Genomic DNA, 27,939 nt, shown 5'->3' on the forward strand with positions numbered 1-27,939 from the left:
CAGGGGGAGGGGAACCAGAACGAAGCATGAGAGAGGATAAACAAGGTGCACAGCGGTCTGGGAAAGATAAACAGCATTAGAATAAAGAGTAGTTCAGAAATAGGAGGGATCTGACGGGGCAGAAATACAAGGCAGACTAAGGTGGGTTTGGAATGCTTGTGTGTAAATGCACGGAGCATGACAAATAAGGTTGGTGAGCTGCAGGCACAAGTTGTCACCTTGGATGAAGATACAATGGCAATAGCAGAGACCTGGATCAAACCAGGGTGGGGGGGGGGGGGGGCGGGGGGGTGGCAGTATTGATCAAAGATACAGCCCTGAAAAGGGATGATGTACTTGAGGGTTCAAAGAAAGAATTTATTTGGGTAGTGTTAAGGAGCAGAAGAGGAGCTATTACCCTGCTAGGTATTTACTATAGACCACCAAATAGTGGGAAGGAGATAGAGGAGCAAATTTTCAGGTAAATTTCAGAAAGATGTAAAAACAATAGAGTAGTGATAATGAAGGACTTACATTATCCCAATATAGACTTGGAAAAAACAGTGTAAAGGGCAAAGAGGGAGAGGAATTCCTAAAATGTGTACAAGAGAACTTTCTTGACCAGTATGTTTCCAGCCCAACAGGGAAGGAAACAGTGCTGGATCTAGTTCTTGGGGGGGGGGGGGGCAGATAAAAATGAAAAAATGGGGAACGTGACCCCTGTCCGCTGGGTACGTGCCTGTTGCTGTTTTCATAGCGGTGTGTTTCATGTCGTGCGAGTGTCGTGCCATGGAGAGACTGGGCAATTCATTAACATATTTAAATCAGGCTTCCACAGTGCAATTGGGAGCCCAATTTAAATTGTTAAACAGTTGCTGCACGGATTTCCCAAGGTTCGGGAAACCCGGCAATGAAAGGGAGACGGGAGCTGCCAGTTCAAGAAGGTAAGTGCCTTTTCCAGCATTCCTCATGGGCCAGGAGGAGCAGAAGTGCTCCCCCCACCGACCGCTCAAGGAAGCCTCGACGCACACCGCAGCTGTTTTCGCCCTCCCCCGTGTCCTCCCCGGCTCCCCATAAATATTGTGGCCGTAGAGTACAAAAGCAAGGGACTTATGATAAACCTTTATAAAATCACTGGTTAGGCCTCAGCTGGAGTAGTGTTCAATTCTGGGCATCACACTTTAGGAAGGATTTCAAGGCCTTATAGAGGCTACAGAAGAGATTTACCAGAATGATGTCAGGGATGAGGGACTTCATTTATGTAGAGAGACTGGAGAAGCTGGGGGTTGTTCTCCTTAGAGCAGAGAAGGCCAAGGACAGATTTAATAGAGGTGTTCAAAATTATGAGCTGGATTATTGTGTACATTTCTGGGCACTTCATTTTAGGAAGGATGTCAAGGCCTTGGAGAGGGTGCAGAGGAGATTTACCAGGATGATACCAGGGATGAGGGACTTCAGTTATGTGGTGAGATTGGAGAGGTTGGGATTGTTCTCCTTAGAGCTAAGAAGGTTAAGGGGAGACTTAATAGAGGTATACAAAATTATGAGGAATTTTGAAAAGCCAAGAAGGGAGAAACAGTTTCCTCTGCCATGTGGGTCAGTAACCAGAAGTCATAGGTTTAAAATAATTGGCAAAAGAACTAGAGGGGAAATTAGGAGAAATTTTGTCACGCAGAGGGTTATTAAGATCTGGAACACACTTCCTGAAAGGGTGGAGGAATCAGATTCCATAGGTACTTTCAAAAGGCAATTGGACGTGTACTTGAAGAGGACTAATTTGCAAGGTTATGGGGAAAAAGCTGGGTGTGGGACTAAACTGGACAGCTCTTTCAAAGAGCCAGCACAGGCACGAGGGGCTCAATGGCCTCATTCTGTGCTGTAAGATTCTATGAACCTAGGGTGCATCCTGTCAGTGCCTAGTGACTTAACCACTTGGGTTCTGTTAATGGTTTCAGAACCAATTCTTTTTCCAGTGATCTCTAACAATTTTCCACATCCTCCTCTGGTACACTTACATTCTTTCACCATCATTAGTAAATACTGACACACAATATTTAATATCTCTACCACACCTTCATCCTTTACAATTAGACTGCTTCCTTCACCCCTTTGACAGCGACTCAGAGAAGGGTGGTTCTGAGCAACATTGTGGCTCTATGGAGCAAGGGACTACCAAGGGGGTGAGAGGCAGGTAGACTACAAGAATAGGAGAAGATAGTAATAAGAGATTCTACAGTCAATAGTATAGATGATCACTGTTGCAGTTGTGACCAGGATTGCTTAATGGTATGTTGCCACCTTGATGCCAAGGTGAAGGACATCACAGAAATGAGTGGAAAAAGTTCTGGAAAGGGAGAGAGCAGCCAAAAGTTATGGTCCAAGTCGGAACCAATGACAGGGATAGATGTACTTTTGAGGTCTTGCAAAGGGATGTTAAAGGAGTTAGGCACTAGACTGAAAAACAAGACCTTTAGGGTGGTAAGGAGAGAAAGATTGGGAGGTCAACACATGACTGCAGCACTGGTGCAGGAGGAAGGGTTCATATCCTTGAGGCACTGCAGTGATTTTTAGAACGAGGAAATGATATACTGATGGGATGGCCTTTTCCTGATGCGAAATGGCACCAATGTCCTTGCGGAGAGAGTAAATAAAAGAATACAGGAGGATATACATCCCAATATGGCAGAGGGGTGTGGAAAGTCTAGATTTGAGACTAGAGAGAGACAGTCGGATTAATAAAGCTATTAGAATAGGAGCAGAAGGCTTAGCTGAAATAAATATAGTGAGAAAATATTTTCAGATGAGAAAAGGAAAGAAACGTGCTAAAGGGAGTGAGAGATAAAAACACTGTTGTAGAAGGGGCAAGGGATATCAAAACATTAAATGAAAAACACCAAGAAAAGAAATAAGAGTCAACTTCCAAAAGATGGAGTCGGATTAAGTGGCATGTATGTGAATGCACAAAGCATTAATAACTATGGAGGGACACAATTTAGGTTTGGACAAGACTGGAAACTTATTATTCCTGATTATAACATTTTCAGGATAGGGAGGGGGAAAAAAAAGAAGAGGGTTGGTAGCAGCGTTGGTGAAGGATTCTAACATAGTCCCAGAACGAAAAGATATCCTAGCTGGTTGCGTTAAGAATCCATATAGATGGATGACCGTTAAGAAATAAGAAAGAAAATGCATCACAGGCGAATAAATAGTGGAGATGAGATAGAGGGGGAGATCTTCAGAAAACAAAGTGATTTTAACTATCCCAAGATAGACTGGAATAAAGGTAATGCATGTGGTTAAAGTGGGGAATGCTTTTTAGAATGCACTGCAGACTGCTTCCTGGATTGGTGTATTTTCTAGTCCAATGAGGAAAGAAGCATTGCTTGATTTAGCTCTGGGAAATGAAGTGGGGCATATAACCAATGTGACAGCAGGACAATAATTGGCCACAACATGGTTAGGTTCAATATAAGAATACAAAAGGATAATGAAGAGTCAAAGGTAAGTGTGGTAGGCTGTAAAAAGGCAATGTTCTGTGAGATCAGAGGGGACACGGCCCAAGTGATCTGGACAGTTAGCAAACAAGTCGACATATCAGCAATGGGAAATCTTCAAATATGACATGCGCAGTGTACAAAATAATTATATTCCTATAGAGTGAAAGGGGAGGGCATCAAAGTATACAGTTCCATGGATTGAATGAAACTAAGCAAACTTAAAATGGGGCATATGATAAAATTAGAGTTAATAATAACAAAGATAATCATGAGGAGTATGGAATGTCTACTAGGGAGATTAGAAAGGCTAAAAGGGAAAATGAAAATAAACTACCAGTTAAAAGGAAATATTAAGGGGTTTTATAAGAATACAAAAAATAAAAAAAAGAGTAGTTACAGAATAGAACCACTTGGAAGAAGGGAGCCTAATTATCGCGGATGAAGACATGGCGAAGATATTAAATAAATATTGTGCATTAGGGTTTACGAATGATGGTGAAAGAACTTAGATGTACCTAGATACGTACATAAATGTACATACATACATGTATTAGAGGATGTGGAAGCATTGTTATAGATAACTATGGAATAGGAATTGGTTCTGAAAAGATTAGTAGAACCCAAGGTGAATAAGTCACTGGGCCCTAGGCTGTTTGAAAGTCAGGGAGGCGATTGCAGAGGCTCTGGCCAAATTTGCCAATCCTCCTGAAATAGGCAAATTGTCCTGTGGGACTGGACAGTAGCTAATTAAACATCCTTGTTCAAGAAAGGAGAGTAGGATAAATCAGGTAACCATAGACCATTTAGTCCAACGTCAGTTGTGGACAAACTCTTAGAATCAATGAATCCAGATAAAATTAGTGAGCATTTAGAAATGCATGGATTAATCAGACAGGCAGCATGGATTAGATAAACTCAAATCATGTTGATAAATTTAATAGATTTATTTGAAGTGACCGATTGGATAGATAAAGGGAATGTGGTAGCTGCAGTGTATATAAATTTTTAAAAGGCATTGGATAAGATACCTCACAAGAGGTTCATTTGAAAAATTCAAGTGTACAGTATAAGAGGAAATGTTACCAGCATTGATAAAAAGTTCGTAGATGGACAGGAAACAAAAGATTTAGGGTAAAAGGGTATTGCTCGGACTAAGGAAGGGTTAGAAGTGGTCCCCAGGGGTCACTGTTAGGTTCACTTTTGTTCTCGGTATATACAGATGATTTGGGCTTGGGTGTAGGGAACAAAATCTCAAAATTTGCTGACAACACAAAGTAGGGGGTTTGGCAAACAGTGAGGAAGACTAAAAACTTCAGAAAGACACAAAACAAGCTAACAGAATGGGCAGATAGAGGAGGATGCAGTTTAATTTGGATTAATGTAAAGTAATACATTTTGCAAGAAAAAAAATCAAGAAATGGGAATATACACTTAATGGAAACACATTGAAAGATGTGGATGAACATCCACGGGTTCAAATACATCATTCCCTGGAAGATAAAATGATTTTTAAAAAAAGGCCAATAGCATTTTGGATCTTATAAATAGAGGCATTGACCTCGATATTAACCCCACATGGCAGGCAGGAGGGGGTGGGGGTGGGGGGTCAAACAGTCAATTAGGCAATGCAACCCTAACGTGCCAGCCACCTTTTTTACGCTGGCGGATATCTGGGTGTCTGAGTATACTGCCATGGAGAGGGTCACGGGAGGGTCATTAACATATGTAAAGGGGGAGGTGAGGATGTGTATTGAAATGGAAAGATGGGTGCTGCTGAAACTGAAGTGGATGTGAGGAGCGATGAAAATGGAGTACGAGTGACAAGAGAGTTGGGGGGTATGCACTACAGGACGTAGGTGAATCAGCAACTTTGCTCACCTTTCCTGATCTGGTTAGGTCATTGAAATGCTTCCTGAATGGTATCCATGTCCTCATTACAACGCTTCTGCTGCTTACTTCTTGGGCCATCTCCAGCTACGCCTTCTTTGTTGTGGCTGCAGGTTTCTTTTTCCCATTGCCGGGAAACAGGATCTCCTTTCTCGCCCTTACTGCACCCAGCAGTACATCCAGAGATGCCACATTGAATCTGGGTGTAGCCTTTGCCCTCCTTCCTTCCCTAACTCTGCAGGTACTCCTTCCAGCCCAATATAGCAAACTCCAAACCTCCTCCTCCATTGCATCTGTGAACTTGGCCTTTAAATAGTCGAGGTGAAATCGCGACACGTAGGTCCGCATCAAACCTGCTCACGCGTATTAACCCGGAAGTAAAACGATAATAGAAACATAGAAAATAGGAGCAGGAGTAGGCCATTCGGCCCTTCGAGCCTGCTCCGCCATTCAATATGATCATGGCTGATCCTCTATCTCAATACCATATTCCCGCTCTCTCCCCATACCCCTTGATGCCTTTTGTGTCTAGAAATCTATCTAGCTCCTTCTTAAATATATTCAGTGACTTAGCCTCCACAGCCTTCTGTGGTAGGGAATTCCACAGGTTCACCACCCTCTGAGTGAAGAAATTTCTCCTCATCACAGTCTTAAATAACCTACCCCGTATCTTGAGACTGTGACCCCTCATTCTGGACCCCCCCCCAGTCAGGGGAAACATCCTCCCTGCATCCAGTCTGTCGAACCCTGTCAGAATTTTATATGTTTCAATGAGATCCCCTCTCATTCTTCTAAACTCGAGTAAATACAGGCCGAGTCGACCCAATCTCTCCTCATACGACAGTCCTGCCATCCCAGGAATCAGTGTGGTGAACCTTCGCTGCACTCTCTCTATGGCAAGTATATCCTTTCTTAGGTAAGGAGACCAAAACTGTACACAATACTCCAGGTGATGCAATGAGGCATCCCTGCTGAAATCGGACATTCCCATGCGTCCCACGATGTTACGCGTTTGTCACCCACTATCGACCCGCGTCCTCACTCTGTTCCCATCTCAGTGTTAATATCAGGGCCATTAAGTACAAGTGTAAAGAGTAATTATGAATTTGTACAAAACAATGATTAGGCACTCCAATATAGAAAAGACATTAAAGCCATAGAGAGCATACAATGTAGATTCACCAAAATGATGCCAGGGATGGGAAACTAGTTATGAGGGGAGACTTGAGATATTGGGACCATTTCCACTGGAGCAGAGAAGGGAAAGATGAGATTTAACAGAGGTTTATAAAATCATGATGGGGTTTAATAGAGTGACTAGGGAAAGAATATTTCATCTGGCTGGGAGTCAGTGATCAGGGATTGTCAATTTAAATTTGTCACTAAGAGAGTGAGGAGAGAGAATAGGAGAAATGTGTTTACACAAAGAGTTATTGGTGCACAGAATGCTTTGCTACAGGAAATGGTTGCAGCACAGACCAACGCATCTATTAAGGGAAAATTGGATCGATATTTGAAGCAAAGGACAATACAAGACAGCGGGGTAGTAAAATTGGATTGCTCTAGCGGAACAGATGATGCATCGAACAGCTTCCATCGGTGCTGTAAATATATATGATTCTATGTAATACTATGGGGGGGTGTTGGGCGTTCTTCTAATCTGTAGTCCTACTTGAGACTTGATTTTGAAAAATGTTTGCAAACATGAACACTTTACACTGTCTGGTCATAGTCCATTAAAAATAATTCTTCCATGCAGCAGGAATCAGACCTCCTGGTGGCCTATCACAGAAAGGCATTTAGTCCACATACAGAGAAGACTTCAATCTGGATAAGTCTCAGCCTCACAGCTACTAGAGGATCCCTGATAGAGAGAGGCTGTTAATTGAGGGGAAGCTGTGGGGGTTGAAAGGCAGCCGAATTAGCTCAAGGTATTGTGATTGAATAGCTGACCCTTACCGAACACCAATCGCCTGCACCTCATTCCAGACACATTTTCTGTAGTAGAAAAGCATGTTTTTCATGAATGTTGTCTCCGTAACATAGAAGAAGGACTTGAGCAGATGTACCACGTAAGTGTCCATTAACCAAAAGAGGAATTTAGACAGGATTTCTTCACGCAATTGGTGTTCTGATGCAGGAACAGATTGCTGATCTGGATGATAAAAACATTCCTTTATATTTAGACGGTAGTTAGGGTAAACATGTACAATTAGAAGACAGACTTACATCTGCAATACAATGCACTATCAGGCTGCAAGTCCCACACCTCTGGAATCCCCCAAGGATCTATCCTTGGCCCTCTCCTATTTCTCATGTGCACGTTGCCCCTCGACGACATCATCCGAAAACACAATGTCAGGTTCCAAGTGTATGCTGACGACACCCAGCTCTACGTCACAACCACTTCCCTCGACCCCTTCACTGATTGTCATTTGTCACATTGCTTGTCCGACATCCAATACTGGATGAGCAGAAGTTTCCACCAACTAAATATTGGGAAAAGCAAAGCCACTGTCTTCGGTTCCCACCACAAACTCCACTCCCTACCCACCGACTACATCCCCCTCCCGGCCACTTTCTGAGGCTGAACCAGACCGTTGGCAATTTAGCGTCCTATCTGACCCGAAGATGAGCTTCCGACCACATATCCGCTCCATCACCCAGACCATTTACGTCCACCTCCATAACATCGCCCGTCTCTGCCCCTGCCTCAGCTCATCTGCTGCTGGAATCCTCATCCATGCCTGTTACCTCTAGACTTGACTATTCCAATGCTCTCCTGGCCGGCCTCCCATCTTCCACCCTCCATAAACTTGAGCTCATCCAAAACTTTGCCGCCCGTATCCTAACTAACTCCAAGCCCAGTTCACCCATCACCCCTGGGCTCGCTGACCTACATTGGCTCCCGGTCCGGGAATGCCTCAATTTTAAAATTCTCATCCTTGTTTTCAAATCCCTCCATGGCCTCGCCCTTCCCTATCTCTGTAACCTCCTCCAGCCCTACAATCCTCTGCCCTCCTCCAATTCTGGCCTTTTGCGCATCCCCGATTTTAATCATTCCACTGTTGGTGGCCGTCCCTTCAGCTGCCTAGGCCCTAAGCTTTGGAATTCCCTCCCTAAACCTCTCCGTCTTTCTCTCTGCCTTTAAGATGCTCCTTAAAACCTCTTCGGCCAAGCTTTTCGTCACCTGTCCTAATACCTCATGTGGCTTGGTAACAAATTTTGTTTGATAACACTCCTGTGAAGCGCCTTGGGATGTATTACTACATTAAAGGCGCTATATAAATGCAAGTTGTTGTTGTTGGGAGCACACAAATGTGGTTGACTTGAGGGTCTGTTCCAAAAGGTGGATGGAAGCGGTGGGGTGGGTGGGAGGTCAAGTCTTAAGTGTCCATTGGCATTAAGCTACAAAGCAGCAGGTTCAAAGGCGTGGGCGCCTGCTAATACTCAAAGCGCGACAGTGCATGATACAAGAGCACCTATTTTAAAAACAGAATGGAAAAGATTCAAAAACTAAATATGGAATAGATCCTTAAAATGTGTTAAAAGGGCTAGAACTTAAGTAAAATAATCTGAATGCCATGATATATTACAACAGAGGAAGATACAGGGTTACAGGAAGAGCACAGAGCAGTGGGATTCATTTTGGATTGCTCTAGGAAAGATATGATGGGCTGAATGGCCTCTTTCGGTGCTGTAAAATTCTATGGTTCTACAGCATTGAATAGCCTTAAATTTTTTTTTTAAAAATTGTGTCTCATTTAATGAACAGTAGAGCCAAGCAAATTGGTTGATGTTGAAACCTAAACAGAGAGAAAGTTAATGAGCACAAAGCTGATGTGTGGGATCTTTGCACACATTAGCTCCCTGACAGCATAGTGGGTAAATGCAATGCATGGTGCAATTTTGAGCTATACAGACAGAAGGTCCCAAGTTCCATCCCCAGCCTGTGCTCAGTTAATTGATCTCAGCCAAATCAATAGTTGGGATGCTACACTTAGCTTTCACACCCTTGGGCTAGGAAGGGAAAAATCAGTTATGGTTTCCTCTCCTAATTGCCTTCCATTGACCTATGTTGGCAAATCTGCCTATCAAGTTCATGATCAAGACTCATGCCCTCCGTAGACAAATAGCCTGCCAAGGCACACATGAGGAATGGTAGTACCAGAGGACTGCTGGCACCCATGGAAATTTATCCCAGCAAAGGTCAAGAGAGAAAGTGAGAAAACTGGTATTAAAAAAAAAACGAGATATTCAAGTTGTAAAGGTGAAGCAGTGTCCCACCATACCAGTCGAGTTGATGTGTGTTCGTGAAAAGGACACCAAATGGAAGCAAGTGGGAAATGAGAGAATGAAGGGGGTTCATTCTGGGTTCACCTAACCTTATAAGTCCAGAGGTGCTGGCAAGTTACTAAAAGAGTAAATATAGTAAGAAACTTACAGGTGCAAAAGTACAATTCCCTAAAACAGCATCTACAATTTTCAGTTCAAAGGGTTGCACCCTAATGTTAACCTATTGGTGGACCTGCGTACTTCCAGCATGTTCTGTTTTCGCTTCAACAACCACAAAATATTGAGGAGAGAGGAAAGGAAAACCTAGGCACCAACAAGAGTTTATACACTTGCTTTAAATTAAAAAGTCAAATTTAGGTCATATCCAAGGGGATTCTGTTTAATGAAAAACACAACTTTTAAAATAATCATATTTACAATACTTCATGGCAGTACCCCAAATAGCTTCCAGGTGCTCAGTAACAGTAGACTTTAGAGATCAAAATGGGTCTGTATTTTCCCCTAGACTCTAAGAACATTTAGCACCACTCTGTTTAACAGCAGCAAAATGGCAGTTGACCTGTCTTTTTAAAAAAAAAGTGCAAGAGCTCCCTCACAGAAAGCCCTTGCCACTTCTGAAACTCCAGATATCTGTAACAGGTTATATCTAGTGACATTATAAAAAGACAATTAATGGATTACCTTTGGTGAGCTGAAGCCAAGTACAGTCATTCACTCTCATTTTCCACATTAGCTCATTGCAAGAGAATCTGTCAAACTTCCCCAAGGAAATAAACTTCTTCACATTCCTCAGGAACCTGCATTTATTGTGGTTGGAGCCCCACAGCTCATCCGGTACAACTTTGAGAAGACAGTCTCTCACAAATCTATGGACCTGAAGTGGACTGCTGTACTGATTAAGCAACTGCATCAAGTCGTTGTGAGAACTAGATGACTCTTCGTTACGGTCAAAGTCTCTAGACTTGCTGGTCTTTTCATTTGCTTTATGTTTCATTGCTGGGCCTTCAGGTAGATAACTCAGCTGAGAACACATGCCAGGAAGTTCTGAAGATCTCCAAGCATCTGTCTGCACCTCCAAGTGGCTTCTAATTGTAGAATCATGGCCAAGAAGGTCCTTCCTCGTTGAAATATGATCATCCAAGTTTTTGTTCAATAGTTGATCCTGTTTTTCAATTAGGTGAATGGTTGAACCACTGGGATGATTAATTTTCAATCCTGCATCATTACTGCTGAAAGGCCTGCAAGCCACCTTCATGGTGGGAAAAGAATTTGACTCATTCCCTGACTTGGCTTTTCTCACAGCATTTGAAGCATTGAAGCTCTTACTTCCTTTCTGGGTGTTAACAAGGCAACTTCTAGTCAATAGTAGCAAATATGGGCAACGTTCATGATTTCTCAGCAGTCTAAAGAAAATATTTCTCATTTGCCAGTAGCGCTTTGGAAACCTCTTCTTCCTCCAGTAGTTACTTGGCTGTTCTTGTGTTTTCTTCTTCCCAAATGTATTGTTGTTCAAGAAGATAGTTTCTACAAGTCTTTGGCCACCTGTGCTGATGTCCTGCAAGCGATTTAGTATAAACGCGTTTGGCAAACATTCTCTGTTATTACTACAGTACATTATATTCCTTCTTTCAATATAAATTGCACCCCATGTTCTTCCATTCTTCACTGCTGCAGCATCTATAGAAGTATGCGGTGGTGCCCCAGCAAATATACGGTTTGCCAACCCATCAACCATTCCACGGCTCTGTCCATCTGCCTTTGCATCTTTCCAATAGGTGTCCTTTCCAGTGGTGGATTTAGTACTGTGTATATTGCTTGTACTTCTATTTGTGAATCGGCCATCTTGATTAGACTTTCTGCTTCTTGCTCTGCCTATTTCTTTACATTTTTTCGGTTCTCCAGTTTCTGCAACAGTGGAATTAACACAACTCTTACCGGGTTCATAACCAGTCACTGTATTTTTAGCCTTCAACCTTGTGTATTCTGAAGCTTCTCCTTCAACTTCAGTGGAGTAAATGTCTTTATCAGAGGAAATAATCTCTTGGATAGGCATGAGATGTCCACTCCTATTGCTTTTAATTCCTCTTCCTTCAATCAGCTCAGATGTTTTGGCAACAGTCTCCAGATCCATTCTTTTGTAGTCTGCATTGGTACTTTCCTCCACTGTGCTCAGTTGTGCACTACATTTGAGATAGTTTGGTTTACATTTATCAATTTTACCATCTTTTCCTTTCCATTCTAAGACTCCTTTATTTGGTTGATCAATTGTAATACCAGATTGCTTAGTTATTTCTGGAGACTCATTTGATTTGTTTTCCACATGCAATCTATCGCATGCTGTTGGATGGAGGGCTACACCTTCCACCGATGCTGACAGTTGACTTCCCTTTAACCTCTTTGCAGGAGACTCTACTTTATCGTCATTCAGAAATCTTTTTAGTGACTTTACTTCTGCGGTGACTATTTCCTGTGATGTCCATCTGCCAACATCAACTTCAAGTCGAGCCCTCTTTGCAGATTTGCATCCAGGTACGCATAGGGTTTTTCGATGTTTCCAACTGCTGGATTCAGTATCCAGTGCTACATGTGCAACTCGATCGCCATCTCCTGACAATCTTTCCTTCCATTTCCTGCTCTTTGACAGAAACCCTTTGTAAAATCTGACTTTCTTTTGAATACACTGTAGTAAACTATTGCACCGATATTGGACTGGCCTCTGTCTGAGCCAGATAGAGGAGCGCCCAGTGCCACTTGTGAGGAGGCTATAAATGGGAACTCCACATATCTGAAAGCAACAGCTTGGTGGGACCAGCATAAAGAGGGAGCAGAACTCCAATAAATACATCATGATATCATCACCAATCCTGCTCAGCAGTGTTTTCCATAGCACACTGTTCTTGACGGTAGCTGTAGTGGGATTTGGTTGGTAACTGCATATGTTAGGGGCAGATCTGACCCGTATGGAGCTTGTTTCATTTACGCAGGCGTAACCAAAGCTTAGCACATTTCTTTTCCCTTTGTCACAAATCCTCTGAATTACTCGCAGAACCACATCACTCTGCGTTGATAGCTGAAAGGAAATTGAAAAAAAGGTTATTCTGCGGTTATAAACCTGTACCTGGAATCAAAACTATGAGGGGCCTCCAGTATATTCACACGGCTTTCTCCTTGGGCTGACAACTATCCCAAGCATTAGGGAAATCCTAGTTTGTTTTATATAAAAATAAGAGCGAGCGAACAAGCGAGATATCAAGGATATTAACGCATAGCTCCCAATTTAGCAATGGATATGATGGACCAGATTTTCCTGGAACGGCGCATTTGGCCCCGAGCGTCATAATTTAGACCGTTGTGCTCCCTGATCCTCCAGTGACGAAGTTATGCCAAAGTTTGCTGGTGAACTCACAGCCAGCATGATGGCGAGGCAGCAGCAGCACAGCCACTGTCCGATACAGATCCAAGGTGAGATTGTGTCCACTTTATAGATGTGTGTTTTTAAAAGAAAACAGTAGAATAAATGCAGGAAATGCTATCATTCTCACCTGGAAATGTTTTACGTGGCACCAAGAGGGCTTTCAAGTCATAAATTACTGTTAAGTTAATATCCACTGGGCATCTTTTATTGAATTCTAACTAGAAAGTACTCAACTTATCGACAGCAAGAGCAGTCTCTAAAACGTGGCCAGATGCTTGCAGTTGTTGACATTCCGACTCGTGATAAAAAGCTCATTTTCAATTCTATTTTCCCCATATATTGCTGACATTTAATCAGAATTCTAAAAACGCCCAAAAAATTCCAAATTAGACAAATCCAAAGAGTGAACACAGTTAACTTCAGTTTCTAATTGCATCTGATGTATTATTTCACCGATGTGGAGATGCCGGTGATGGACTGGGGTGGACAAATGTAAGGAGTCTTACAACACCAGGTTATAGTCCAACAGTTTTATTTGAAAATCACAAGCTTTCGGAGGCTTTCTCCTTCGTCAGGTGAAGTGTGGGATTCCTTGAAGGTTACCGCATATAGTCAGAGAACAATGCCTGGTGATTACAGATAATCTTTCCAACTGCCCGTTGTCAAGGCAATCAAAGTGTACAGACAGAGAGACATTACATACAGGACCACCGAATATACAAACGGCCAGAACAAAAGACACAGAGAGAGAGAGAGAGAGAGAAACATCCGAAAGGAAGAGAAAGAGAGAGAATGACCCGTTGTATTAAAAACAGACAACTTTTTTTTTCGCTGGTGGGGTTACGTGTAGCGTGACATGAACCCAAGATCCCGGTTGAGGCCGTCCTCATGGGTGCGGAACTTGGCTATCAATTTCTGCTCGACGATTTTGCGTTGTCATGTGTCTCGAAGGCCGCCTTGGAGAACGCTTACCCGAAGATCGGTGGCTGAATGTCCTTGACTGCTGAAGTGTTCCCCGACTGGGAGGGAACCCTCCTGTCTGGCGATTGTTGCGCGGTGTCCGTTCATCCGTTGTCGCAGTGTCTGCATGGTCTCGCCGATATACCATGCTCCGGGGCATCCTTTCCTGCAACGTATGAGGTAGACAACGTTGGCCGAGTCATAGGAGTATGAACCATGTACCTGGTGGGTGGTTTCCTCTCGTGTGATGGTGGTATCTGTGTCGATGATCTGGCATGTCTTGCAGAGGTTGCCGTGGCAGGGTTGTGTGGTGTCGTGGATGCTGTTCTCCTGAAATGCCTGGTGATTACAGATAATCTTTCCAACTGCCCGTTGTCAAGGCAATCAAAGTGTTTAGACAGAGAGACATTACATACATGACCACCTGGTCTATTTGAGGTTGGGTGGCTGTTCCCTCCCAGTCGGGGAACACTTCAGCAGTCAAGGACATTCAGCCACCGATCTTCGGTTAAGCGTTTTCCAAGGCAGCCTTCGAGACACACGACAACGCAAAATCGTCAAGCAGAAATTGATAGCCAAGTTCCGCACCCATGAAGACGGCCTCAACTGGGATCTTGGGTTCATGTCACGCTACACGTAACCCCACCAGCGAAAAAAAAGTTATCTGTTTTTAATACAACGGGTCATTCTCTCTCTTTCTCTTCCTATCGGATGTTTCTCTCTCTCTCTGTCTGTCTGTCTGTCTTTTGTTCTGGCCGTTTGTATATTCGGTGGTCCTGTATGTAATGTCTCTCTGTCTGAACACTTTGATTACCTTGACAACGGGCAGTTGGACAGATTATCTGTAATCACCAGGCATTGTTCTCTGACTATATATGCGGTAACCTTCAAGGAATCCCACACTTCACCTGACGAAGGAGAAAGCCTCCGAAAGCTTGTGATTTTCAAATAAAACTGTTGGACTATAACCTGGTGTTGTAAGATTCCTTACATTTATTTCACCGAGGGTATGTTCTCGGCATGTTGTCCAGATGTATAACGTTTGCCTATGTTATTACTTAGCGATTTTAAATACATGTGTGGTTGTCGATTATAAAATTTATAACTACAAAGACTTACATTTATTTAGTGCCTTATGCAGTCTCTCAGAAACGTCTCATCGCACTCTGAAGTGCAGTGAAGTGTAATGCAGGCAGATCACCACAAGGACTGCAGCGGTTCAAGAAGGTAGCTCACCACCACCTTCTCATGGGCAATAAATGCTGGCCTTGCCAGCGGTGCCCACATCCCATGAACGAATAAAAAAAAAATCAGGGACTCAAACGACTTAATTTCCACGATGAGCTCTTAACACAGATTTCTCTTGACAGCATTTTTTTTTGTTTTAATTAAGAAATATTCTTCTGTAACATTTCACATTTAACTCCTCTGAACAAACCCCAATGAGCTCAATGCTTTTGTTTGATGCTCATTTTAGAGCTCAAGTAGAAAGGTATTTATTAATGTAATCTAATTTTATATAATTTAATATTTATATCCATCTGTTCACTACACTGTACCTTTTGAACCATTTCCAGTTATCAATTTAATGAATTAGCAGGATTCACAAAATGAGTAATCTATACTTAGAATCATAGAAAGGTTACAGCACGGAAGGAGGCCATTCAGCCCATCAAGTCCACGCTAGATCTACGCATGAGCAATCCAGCTAGTCCCACTCCCCCGACCTATCCACATAGCCCTGCACATTTTTTCGTTTCAAGTACTTATCCAGTTCCCTTTTGAAGATCATGATTGAATCTGCCTCCACCACTCCCTCGGGCAGTGCATTCCAGATCCTAACCACTCGATGTGTAAAACAGTTTTTCCCCATATCACCTTTGGTTCTTTTGCCAATCACCTTAAATCTATGCCCTCTGGTTCTTGACCCTTCCGCCAATGGGAACAGTTTCTCTCTATCTACTTTGTCTAGACCCTTCATGATTTTGAATACCTCTATTAAATCTCCTCTCAACCTGTTCCAAGGAGAACAATCCCAGCTTCTCCAATCTATCCTCCTAATTTAAGTCCCTCATCCCTGGAATCATTCAAGTAAATCTCCTCTGCACCCTCTCTAAGGCCTTCACATCCTTCTTAAAGTGCGGTGCCCCGAACTGGACACAATATTCCAGTTGTGGTCGAACTCATGTTTTATAAAGGTTCATCATGATTTCCTTGTTTTTGTACTCTATGCCTCTATTTATAAAGCCCAGGATTCCGTATGCTTTTTTAAACACCTTTCTCTTCCTGCCCTAACACCTTCAATGATTTGTGCACATTCACCCCCAGATCCATCTGTTCCTCTACCCTTTTTATAATTGTGCCCTCTAGTTTATATTGCCTCTTCTCATTTTTGCTACCGAAATGTATCACCTCGCATTTTTCCGCGTTAAACTTCAATCTGCCACGTGTCCGCCCATGCCACTCTTGAAGTCTATCACTATCCTCCTCACTGTTCACTACCCTTCCAAGTTTTGTGTCATCTGCAAATTTTGAAATTGTGCCCTGTACTCCCAAGTCCAAGTCATTAATATATATCAAGAAAAGCAGTGGTCCTAGTACCGACTCCTGGGGACACCACTGTACACCTCCCTCCAGACCAATAAACAACCGCTCACTACTACTCTGTTTCCTGTCATTTAGCCAATTCTGTATCCATGTTGCTATTGCCCACTTTATTCCATGGGCCACAATCCTACCATGTGGCTTTTATCAAACGCTTTTTCAAAATCCATATACACCATATCAACTGCATTGCCCTCATCTACCCTCTCTGTTACCTCATCAAAAATCTCTATCAAGTTGGTTAAACACGATTTGCCTTTAACAAATCCATGCTGGCTTTCCCTAATCAATCCACACTCGTCCAACTGACTGTTAATTCTGTCCCAGATTATCGTTTCCAAAAGTTTCCCCACCACTGAGGTTAAACTGACTGGTCTATAGTTGCTGGGTTTATCTTTACACCCTTTTTTGAACAAGGGTGTAATAGTTGCAATTCTAAAGTCATAGGAACATAGGAACAGGTGTAGGCCATTCAGCCCCTCAAGCCCGCTCTGCCATTTGATAAGATCATGGCTGATCTGTGATCTAACTCCATATACCTGCCTTTGGTTGCCAAAAAGCTATCTCTCTCAGATTTAAAATTAGCAATTGAGCTACCATCAATTGCCATTTGCAGAAGAGAGTTCCAAACTTCTACCACCCTTTGTGTGTAGAAGTGTTTTCGAATCTCACTCTTGAAAGGTCTGGCTCTAATTTTTAGACTGTGCCCCCTACTCCTAGAATCCCCAACCAGCGGAAATAATTTCTGTCTATCCACCCTATCCGTTCCCCTTAATATCTTATAAACTTCGATCAGATCACCCCTTAACCTTCTAAACTCTAGAGAATACAACCCCAAATTGTGTAATCTCTCCTCGTACCTTAACTCTTGAAGTCCGGGTATCATTCTAGTAAACCTACGCTGCACTCCCTCCAAGGCCAATATGTCCTTCCGAAGGTGCGGTGCCCAGAACTGCTCACAGTACTCCAGGTGCGGTCTAACCAGGGTTTTGTACAGCTGCAGCGTAACCTCTGCCCCCTTGTACTCTGGTCCTCTAGATATAAAGGCCAGCATTCCATTAGCCTTATTGATTATTTTCTGCACCTGTTCATGACACTTCAATGATCTATTTACCTGAACCCCGAAGTCCCTTTGGACATCCACTGTTTTTAACTTTTTACCATTTAGGAAGTACCCTGTTCTATTCTTTTTTGGTCCAAAGTGGATGACCTCACATTTGTCTACATTGAATTCCATTTGCCACAGTTTTGCCCATTCACCTAATCTATCAATATCGCTTTGTAATTTTATGTTTTCATCCACACTGCTTACAATGCCACCAATTTTTGTGTCATCAGCAAACTTAGATATGAGACTTTCTATGCCTTCATCTAAGTTGTTAATAAATATTGTGAATAATTGAGGCCCCAAGACAGATCCCTGCAGGACTCCACTAGTCACATCCTGCTAATGTGAGTACCTACCCATTATCCCTACTCTGTCACCTTTCGCTCAGCCAACTTTCTAACCAAGTCCATACTTTTCCCTCGATTCCATGGGCTTCTATCTTAGCTAAGTCTCTTATGTGGGACTTTATCAAATGCCTTCTGGAAGTCCATGTAAATAACATCCATTGACATTCCCCTGTCCACTACTTTAGTCACCTCTTCAAAAAATTCAATCAGGTTTGTCAGGCAAGACCTACCTTTCACAAATCCATACTGGCTCTCTCTGATTAACTGAAAATTCTCACAGTGTTCAGTCACCCTATCCTTAATTATAGACTCCAGCATTTTTACCACAACAGATGTTAGGCTAACTGGTCTATAATTCCCTGGTTTCCCTCTCTCTCCTGTCTTAAAAAGCGGAGTGATATGTGCAATTTTCCAATCTAGAGGGACAGTTCCTGAATCTAAAGAACTTTGAAAGATTATAGTTCGGGCATCTGCAATGTGCTCACCTACTTCCTTTAAAACCCTGGGATGGAAACCATCTGGTCCTGGGGATTTGTCACTCTTTAGTGCTATTATTTTCTTCATTACTGTTGTTTTACTTATGTTAATTTTATTGAGTCTCTGTCTCTGATTCAATATTAGTTTTCTTGGGATTTCCGGCATGCTATCCACTTTTTCTACGTATTGGTTTTGATATCCCTTGCAAGTTTCTTTTCATAGCTCTTGCTATCTGTTTTCTGACCCTTTGTTGATCTTTGTATCTTTCCCATTCGGCAGGATCGGTGCCATTTTTTGCCTTTTTGTATGCCCTTTCCTTATGTCTTATACTGTCCCTTACCTCTTTAGTTGTCCATGCTGTTTTTTTTGGCAAGTAGAGTTCTTGCCCCTCAGGGGTATAAACTGGTTCTGTATCACATTAAGTGTTTCTTTAAACATTTCCCACTGATCATCAGTCGTTTTATCCATTAACAGATTTGCCCAGTTTACTGTGGACAGTCTCTGTCTCATCCCATTGAAGTCGGCCTTACCCAAGTCTAGAATCTTAGCAGCTGATTCACTCTTTTCCCTTTCAAACACTACCTTGAACTCGATCATGTTATGATCGCTATTGGATAGATGTTCGCGCACAGTTAAGCTGTTCACTAAATCTGGTTCATTACTCATTACTAAATCTAGTATGGCTTGCCCCCTTATTGCCTCTAGGACATACTGCTGTAGAAAACTATCCTGGACACACAAGAAATTCACTACCTTTCTGACAGTTGCTCGACTGCTTTTCCTAATCTATGTGAAGGTTAAAGTCCCCCATTAAGACCACTATGCCTTTCTTACACGCTTGTCTAATCTCTGCATTTATACAATCTAGCACTTCAGAGCTGCTGCCAGGGGTCCAATACACAACTCCCACTATAGTCTTAGATCCTTTCCTATTTCTCAATTCAACCCATAAGGTCTCTATTGGCTGCTTACCTCTCGTTATATCCTCCTTTATCATTGAAGTGATTTCATCTCTAATCACTAAGGCTACTCCTCCTCCTCTTCCATTTTCCCTCTCTCTCCTGTAGACCTTATAACCTGGTATATTTAGTTCCCAATTCTGACCATCCTGCAGCCATGTCTCAGTAATAGCTATCATGTCATACCCTCCAATTTGAATTTGTGCCTGTAGTTCATTTAATTTATTCCTTATACTCCGTGCGTTTGTAGATAGAACTCTTAGTTGGGCCACACACCCTAGCCTGACCTTCAGCTTTGATGCTGGGTTAATCGCTTTACACCTTCTAGTTTTCACTTTATCTGCAGTGCCTAAAGTACACTTTCTTTCTGTTGCTCTACGCTTTTCCCTTTCACTTGTTCTTGAACAACTATTTGTATTGTAAATTTCCCCTGGGTCCTCCCCTCTCTTGTTGCTTTCAACTTTACTCTCTTCTGACTCCCCGCTCAGGTTCCCATCCCCCTGCCACTGTGGTTTAAACCTTCCCCAACAGCAGCAGCAAACCCCCCCTGCGAGTATATTAGTCCCGGATCTGTTGAGGTGCAACCCCTCCAGCCTGTACAGGTCCCACCTTCCCCAGAATCGGTCCCAATTCCTCAGGAATCTAAATCCCTCCCTCCTGCACCAACTCTTCAGCCATGCATTTCTCCTATTCCTATACTCACTAGCACGTGGCTCTGGGAGTAATCCTGATATTACTACCCTTGAGGTCCTGCTTTTTAAAACTTATTTCCTAACTCCTTATATTCTGCTTGCAGGACCTCATCCCTCTTATTACCTATGTTGTTGGTACCAATATGGACCACGGCCTCTAGCTGTTCACCCTCCCCCTTCAGAATGTCCAGCAGCCGCTCAGTGACATCCATGACCCTGGCACGAGGGAGGCAACATACCATCCTGGAATCACATTTGCGGCCGCAGAAACGCCTGTCTGCTCCCCTAACTATAGAATCCCCTATCACTATCGCTCTCTCGACCTTTCTCCTCCCCCCCTGTACAGCTGAGCCAACCATGGTGCTCTGGTCTTGGCTCTGGCTGCACTCCCCAGAGGAATCCTCTCCCCCACCAGTACCCAGAACTGAATACTGGTTGGAGAGTGAGATGCCCTCAGGGGACTCCTGCACTACCTGCTTGGTCCTCCTTGTCTGTCTGGCAGTCACCCAGTCCCTCTCTGCCTGCACTCTCTTAATCTGCGGGGTGACCACCTCCTGAAACGTGCTATCCACGAAACTCTCAGCCTCGCGGATGCACTGCAGTGACGCCAGTTGCTGTTCAAGGTCTGAAACCCGGAGCTCGAGCTCCACCAGCTGACGACACATCCTGCATATGTGTGGTTGTCCAGGACACGGGAAGCGTCCTGGAGTTCCCACATGGCACAAGTCGTGCATTCCACGGGTGTGAGCTGCCCTGCCATGCCTTAATTTATTAGATTAACTTAAACCAAGCAAAAACAAATTAAGCCTTAAATATGGTTATTTTAGGTTTTGTTACTCTAGTTAAGTAGTTTAAGTTTTTAATTTTAAGTAGTTTTACGCTTCTAGCTTTTAATTCAATTTTACCCAATTCCCTAACTCAGAGAAAAAAACCTCCTCTGGCAACACCCCCATATCTAAGGATGATTGGACGATTCTGGCCAGTGCCTCTGCAATTTCCCCCCTTACTTCCCTCAGCATCCTAGGGTGCATCCCATCCGGACCAGGTGACTTATCAATTTTAAGTACAGCTAGCCTTTATAGTACCTCTTCTTTCTCAATTTTTAGCCCATCCAGTACGTTAATTATATCTTCCTTTACTAAGACTCTGGCAGCATCTTCTACCTTGGTAAAGACCGATGCAAAGTACTCATCTTCGGGGTCTATTAGAAGCAACAATCCTTTAGTAAAAGTGAAATAATCTGGTGATTAAACTTTAAGTACAGCAATTGCAAAAAGTATTATTCCACCATCTACAAGGCACAAGTCAGGAGTGTGATGGAATTCTCTCCACTTGCCTGGATGAGTGCAGCTCCAACAACACTCAAGAAGCTCGACACCATCGAGGACAAAGCAGCCCGCTTGATTGGCACCCCATTCACCACCCTAAACATTCACTCCCTTCACCACCGGCGCACAGTGGCTGCAGTGTGTACCATCCACAGGATGCACTGCAGCAACTCGCCAAGGCTTCTTCGACAGCACCTCCCAAACCCGCGACCTCTACCACCTAGAAGGACAAGGGCAGCAGGCACATGAGAACACCACCACCTGCACGTTCCCCTCCAAGTCACACACCATCCCGACTTGGAAATATATCACCGTTCCTTCATCATTGCTGGGTCAAAATACTGGAACTTCCTACCTAACAGCACTGTGGTAGAACCTTCACCACACGGACTTCAAGAAGGCGGCTCACCACCACCTTCTCAAGGGCAGTTAGAGATGCGCAATAAATGCTGGCCTCGCCAGCAACGCCCACATTACATGAACGAATTTTTAAAAATCCTTTATGTTACTGCCATAAAGTATATAAAATGAAGAGACACAGTAGTTCATAGGCTTCAGATAACACAACTTCAGCAACTCAAAAAAAGGGGAAAAACACTAGGTGGCGAGTACACAGAAAATATAAACTGTACTGCTGTAGGACTTGTGTGTACCTGTGAAAACTTAGCTTACAAATACTTCTTGAAATCTAATCAGGGTTGGGTATATTTTATTTCGTCCTCTCTGTCTGCAGTTAATCCCTCCCAGATTTAAAAAAAACCCTACATGCTTTGGTTATTCTAAATCGTGTGCCTATTGTCAGTCATGGATGATTGTTTTTTGCTCTGTAAGGATCTTTAGGATTTCTGATAACCATCCTGTGTCAGTTTACTGCTTGCTCCACGGATTATGTTATTGGCCTGAGTGTAGGGAGGGTCTGAAGGTTCACCTATCGCACATTTGTAACTGCCCCTAAAGAGAGTTAAAAGGCGGCGACCAGAGGTCCTCAACGTGCCTGAGCTCCGGATTTATTTGCAATTACTTGACCCTCTGAGGGGAGGGGGGGGTCCCACGATTAGCCCCACTGCCATTCAGTAATGGTCTGTCAGCAATAAAGTTGCATTAATGCAGCAAAATCACACTCGCCATTGATAAGGGGAGAGGAGGAGGAGGGTAGAGGAGGAGGAGGGGAGGGGGCGGAGCTGTTAGTGAATCTAGGGGAGGGTCTCGAAAGTCCCGGGAAATTATGGCGTGGCATAAGTTAAAAAGTCACTCACGCCATAAATTTTCTGCATGGCGTAAACTTTCAGGAAAACCCAGGCCGTTCGTTCAGCGAACAGTCATGGCCTGGGTTGAGAATTTGCACTAGGGAGAGAAACATGTGTTTTTTCTTTCCGCGAACTTAATATAAAAAGCCGGGGGTGGGGGGGGGGGGGGGGATTATAGCCGGTCGAGTAACTGGTTTCTGGTTCACTATCGACTGCCCCGCGTTTAGAGCAAGCAATCGCACTTGGATCTGCAGATGGCGCCACATGTTAATTCCTCGCACAGTGCCATGCACTCAGCCAAGGACTGAAATGTCCGCTCTGAGACACGCCGCGCTCCCCCATACCTGCTGAAAGGTGACCGGCCGGCACGGAACCTTTGCCTCCCTGGGGACACAGACGATGAGGTGGGAGATGAAGCGCTCGTACTTGTCGGGGTCGCACGGCTGGACCAGCGCCAGCGCCGCAGCACCGTCCATCTCGGCAATGAAGCGCTGCATGGAGCACACGCGGGGGTAGACGGAGCCCAGTAACCCGCACAACCCCGCGTCCCTCACCCTCCGCCTCACAGGCGACCCCGCGTCCCTCACCGTCCGCCTCACAGGCGACCCCGCGTCCCTCACCGTCCGGCTCACAGGCGACCCCGCGTCCGTCACCGTCCGGCTCACAGGCGACCCCGCGTCCCTCACCGTCCGGCTCACAGGCGACCCCGCGTCCCTCACCCTCCGCCTCACAGGCGACCCCGCGTCCGTCACCGTCCGCCTCACAGGCGACCCCGCGTCCGTCACCGTCCGCCTCACAGGCGACCCCGCGTCCCTCACCGTCCGGCTCACAGGCGACCCCGCGTCCCTCACCCTCCGCCTCACAGGCGACCCCGCGTCCGTCACCCTCCGCCTCACAGGCGACCCCGCGTCAGTCACCCTCCGCCTCACAGGCGACCCCGCGTCCCTCACCCTCCGCCTCACAGGCGACCCCGCGTCCGTCACCGTCCGCCTCACAGGCGACCCCGCGTCCCTCACCCTCCGCCTCACAGGCGACCCCGCGTCCGTCACTGTCCGCCTCACAGGCGACCCCGCGTCAATCATTGTCCGGCTCACAGGCGACCCCGCGTCAATCACTGTCCGGCTCACAGGCGACCCCGCGTCAGTCACTGTCCGGCTCACAGGCGACCCCGCGTCAGTCACTGTCCGGCTCACAGGCGACCCCGCGTCAATCAGTGTGCGGCTCACAGGCGACCCCGCGTCAATCACTGTCCGGCTCACAGGCGACCCCGCGTCCGTCACCGTCCGCCTCACAGGCGACCCCGCGTCAATCACTGTCCGGCTCACAGGCGACCCCGCATCAATCACCGTCCGCCTCACAGGCGACCCCGCGTCCGTCACTGTCGGTCTCACAGGCGACCCCGCGTCCGTCACCCTCCGCCTCACAGGCGACCCCGCGTCCGTCACCCTCCGCCTCACAGGCGACCCCGCGTCCGTCACCCTCCGCCTCACAGGCGACCCCGCGTCAGTCATTGTCCGGCTCACAGGCGACCCCGCGTCAGTCACCGTCCGGCTCACAGGCGACCCCGCGTCAGTCATTGTCCGGCTCACAGGCGACCCCGCGTCAATCACTGTCGGTCTCACAGGCGACCCCGCGTCAATCACTGTCCGGCTCACAGGCGACCCCGCGTGCTCCGGGGATTAGAATGCCTCTTATTGTGACATCACCATCCCCGAACACGCTCGCTCCGCTCGCTCCTATCAATCAAACTCTCTGCTTTCATTTCCTCTCACTAAACCAATAGACTCATAGAGCACAGAAGGAGGCTGTTTGAAAGAGCTGGCCAATGAGTCCCACTCTCCCCCCACACACACTTTTCCCCATAGCTGTGCAAATGTATTCCTTTTCAAATATTTATCCAATTCCCCTTTTGAAGGTTACTATTGAATCTGCTTCCACCACCTTTTGGAGATCTTGAAACATTTGCCTGAGGAAGGAGAAAATCTCCGAAAGGTTGTGAATTTAAAATAAAATTGCTGGACTATAACTTGGTGTTGTAAAATTGTTTACAATTGTCAACCCCAGTCCATCACCGGCATCTCCACATCACCACCTTTTGGGGCAGTGCATTCCAGATCATCACAACTCGCTGTGTAAAAAAAATTATACCGACACATCTAATGGCAAAGCAGTGGTTCCTGCCTAACCCCAGCCACTAATCCTAATGCCCTAACCCTAAATCGCGTGGTGCCAATAACGGGATGCAGGGCCGGTTGCGGTATATTGATGACATAATCGTCGATGCAGGTGGACTGCATTGTCCGTAGTCACTTTGAATCAACATACACTTCTCCTCCCACTCTGCACTATATTATTCTGTTATATATCAATTCATACAGCATGAATTCAATGTCAAAATAGAAAATGTACAGGTGGATCATTTTGCACATTTTGGGGTGGACCCATCCTTAGAATATTTCTCTCCAACCTTTAAAGTAGATGTGTATTCTTTATTACCAAACAAAGCCAACAGTGTATAAATTGATCTGAATGTTAGCAGTTTCACAAGATAGTGACACACTTCCTCCAAAGATGCATTGGTATTAATTTTCCAAAATTCCCTAGATTCTGGAAACATCCCATCAGATTGGAAAATAGCGAATGTAACTCCTCTATTCAAGAAAGGAGGGAGTCAGAAAGCAGGAAACTACAGGCCAGTGAGCTTAACACCTGTCATAAGGAAAATGCTAGAATCTATTATTAAGGAGGTTATAGCAGGGCACTTAGAAAATCTCAATGCGATCAGGCAGAGTCAACACGGCTTTGTGAGAGGGAAATCGTGTTTGACTAATTTATTAGTGTTCTTTGAGGAAGTAACAAGTAATGTGGATAAAGGGGATCCTGTGGATGTGGTGTACTTGGATTTCCAGAAGGCTTTTGACAAGGTGCCACATCAAAGGCTACTACACAAAATAAGAGCTCATGGTGTAGGGGGTAACATATTAGCATGGATAAAGGATTGGTTAGTTAACAGGAAACAGAGAGTAGGCATAAATGGGTCATTATTAGGTTGGCAAGATGTAATGAGTGGAGTGCCACAGGGATCAGTGCTTGGGCCTCAACTATTTACAATCTATATCAATGACTTGGATGAAGGGACCAAATGTATGGTTGCTAAAATTGCTGATGACACAAAGGTAGGTGGGAAAGTAAGTTGTGAAGAGGACATAAGGAGTCTGCAAAGGGATACAGATAGGTTAAGTGAGTGGGCAAAAATTTGGCAGATGGAGTATAATGTGGGAAAATGTGAACTTGTCCACTTTGGCAGGAGGAATAGAAAAGCAGTATATTATTTAAATAGAGAGAGATTACAGAACTCTGAGGTACAGAGGGATCTGGGTGTCCTAGTACATGAATCACAAAAAGTTAGTATGCAGTACAGCAAGTGATTAGAAAGGCAAATGGAACGTTGTCATTTATTGCAAGGGGGAATGGAATATAAAAGTAGAGATGTTTTGCTACAGTTGTACAGGGCATTGGTGAGACCAAATCTAGAATGTGCAGTTTTGGTCTCCTTATTTAAGAAAGGGCATAATTGCTTTGGAGGCGGTTCAGAGAAGGTTCACTCGACTGATTCCTGGGATGAGGGGGTTATCTTATGAGGAAAGGTTGGACAAGTTGGGCCTGTATACAGTGGAGTTTAGCAGAATGAGAGGTGATCTTATTGAAACATATAAGATCCTGAGGGGACTAGAAGGGGTAGATGCTGAGGGGATGTTTCCCCTTGTAGGAGAGACTGGAACTAGGGTCCACAGTTTAAAAATAAAGGATCTCCCATTTAAGATGGAGATGAGGAGAATTTTTTTCTCTCAGAGGGTCGTGAGTCTGTGGAACTCCCTTCCCCAGAGAGCGGTGGAGGCAGGGTCATTGAATATTTTTAAGGCTGAGTTAGATAGATTCCTGATTAACAAGGGAGTCAAAGGTTATAGTAGGTAGACAGGAAAGTAGGGTTGAGGTCACAATCAGATCAACCATGATCTTATCAAATGGCAGAGCAGGCTCGAGGGGCAGAATGGCCTAATCCTGTTCTTAGTTCGTATGTTCGTATGTAAGAGGGTTGCATTCCTTTGTCAATTATTCAAGTTTTACAGTAAGTGAGAATATGCAGTAATGGGAACATTATCCAATATAAGATGTAATGCAGGTGTGTGACTCTTTAAAGCCAGGTGTAATTGCTTAATATTCTTTAAATGAATGGTGGATTTACTTACAACTAGGGTTGCAGATGAACATAGTGGGTTTGGTTGACGGGTTAATGAACAAGTTGGGGACAATATGCACCTTGTATGAGCTTGGACGGAGAGCTAAAACACACAGTGTTAAAGAAAACTTGCATTTACATAGTGCCTTTAAGTCCTCAGGATGCCCCAAAGCGCTTTACAGTCAATTAAGTGCTTTTGAAGTATAGTCATTGTTGTAATGTAGGAAACATGGCAGTCAATTTGAGCACAGCAAGATCCCAGAAATAGCAATGAAATAAATGACCAGATGATCTGTTTTAGTGATGTTGATTGAGGGATAAATATTGGCCAGGACACCGGGACAACTCCCTGCTCTTCTTCAAATAGTGGTCATGGGATCTTTTACGTCCACCTGAGAGGCAGATCGGGCCTCGGTTTAATGTCCCACCTGAAAGACAGCACCTCCAACAGTGCAGCACTTCTAAATAAAAAGAATTCAGTCATACAGAATCTTCTTTGCTGTGCTTTTTTTAAAAGTAAGTAATTCTTTAAGTACTTCAGCTAAAAAAAAACAAATTTATAGTCATAGATTACACCAACTGGTCCAATCAATATAGTTTCTATTTTTCTCTGGTCTCACTTTTTTATTAACTCAAATGTCTTGTCAGAGAAGGAACTAAAGAATTTTATAAAGTGACTGTAAAGACATTTGAAAGAAACCAAACAAGAAGATATTACAGAGGTAAAAACAGCATAACAATGGAAAAAAACAAACATGAAAGCAAACAGCATCAAGGAAGGGTAAAAGTGAAAAAAGATTATACGATGTTGGAAACAATATAAAAACAAGAAGGCAAAATACCGTTTATAATTCTGATTACCATATTGTCAGAAAGACATTCAAGCATTGGAAAGGGTTCAGC

General features: G+C 44.3%; 1 protein-coding gene across 3 annotated transcripts in view; it reads right to left on the bottom strand.

Annotated features, from left to right (window-relative positions):
- Positions 1-23,383, bottom strand: part of tert (telomerase reverse transcriptase) — a 103,834-nt gene extending 80,451 nt beyond the window's left edge. For all 3 annotated transcript variants that reach the window (XR_010966323.1, XM_068000162.1, XM_068000176.1), the window contains exons 1-3: positions 23,141-23,383; positions 10,341-12,729; positions 7,323-7,518 (exon numbers count right to left, since the gene is read on the bottom strand). Coding sequence is in view for 2 of the 3 variants with exons in the window: in XM_068000162.1 (XP_067856263.1) it covers positions 7,323-7,518; positions 10,341-12,729; positions 23,141-23,293 (2,738 nt within the window). In the remaining variant the exon portion in view is untranslated. The remainder of the gene's footprint in view (positions 1-7,322; positions 7,519-10,340; positions 12,730-23,140) is intronic.
- Between the last annotated feature and the right edge of the window lie 4,556 nt (positions 23,384-27,939).

This window comes from Heptranchias perlo, chromosome 2 (assembly GCF_035084215.1).
Source record: "Heptranchias perlo isolate sHepPer1 chromosome 2, sHepPer1.hap1, whole genome shotgun sequence".
Classification (NCBI taxonomy): domain Eukaryota; kingdom Metazoa; phylum Chordata; class Chondrichthyes; order Hexanchiformes; family Hexanchidae; genus Heptranchias; species Heptranchias perlo.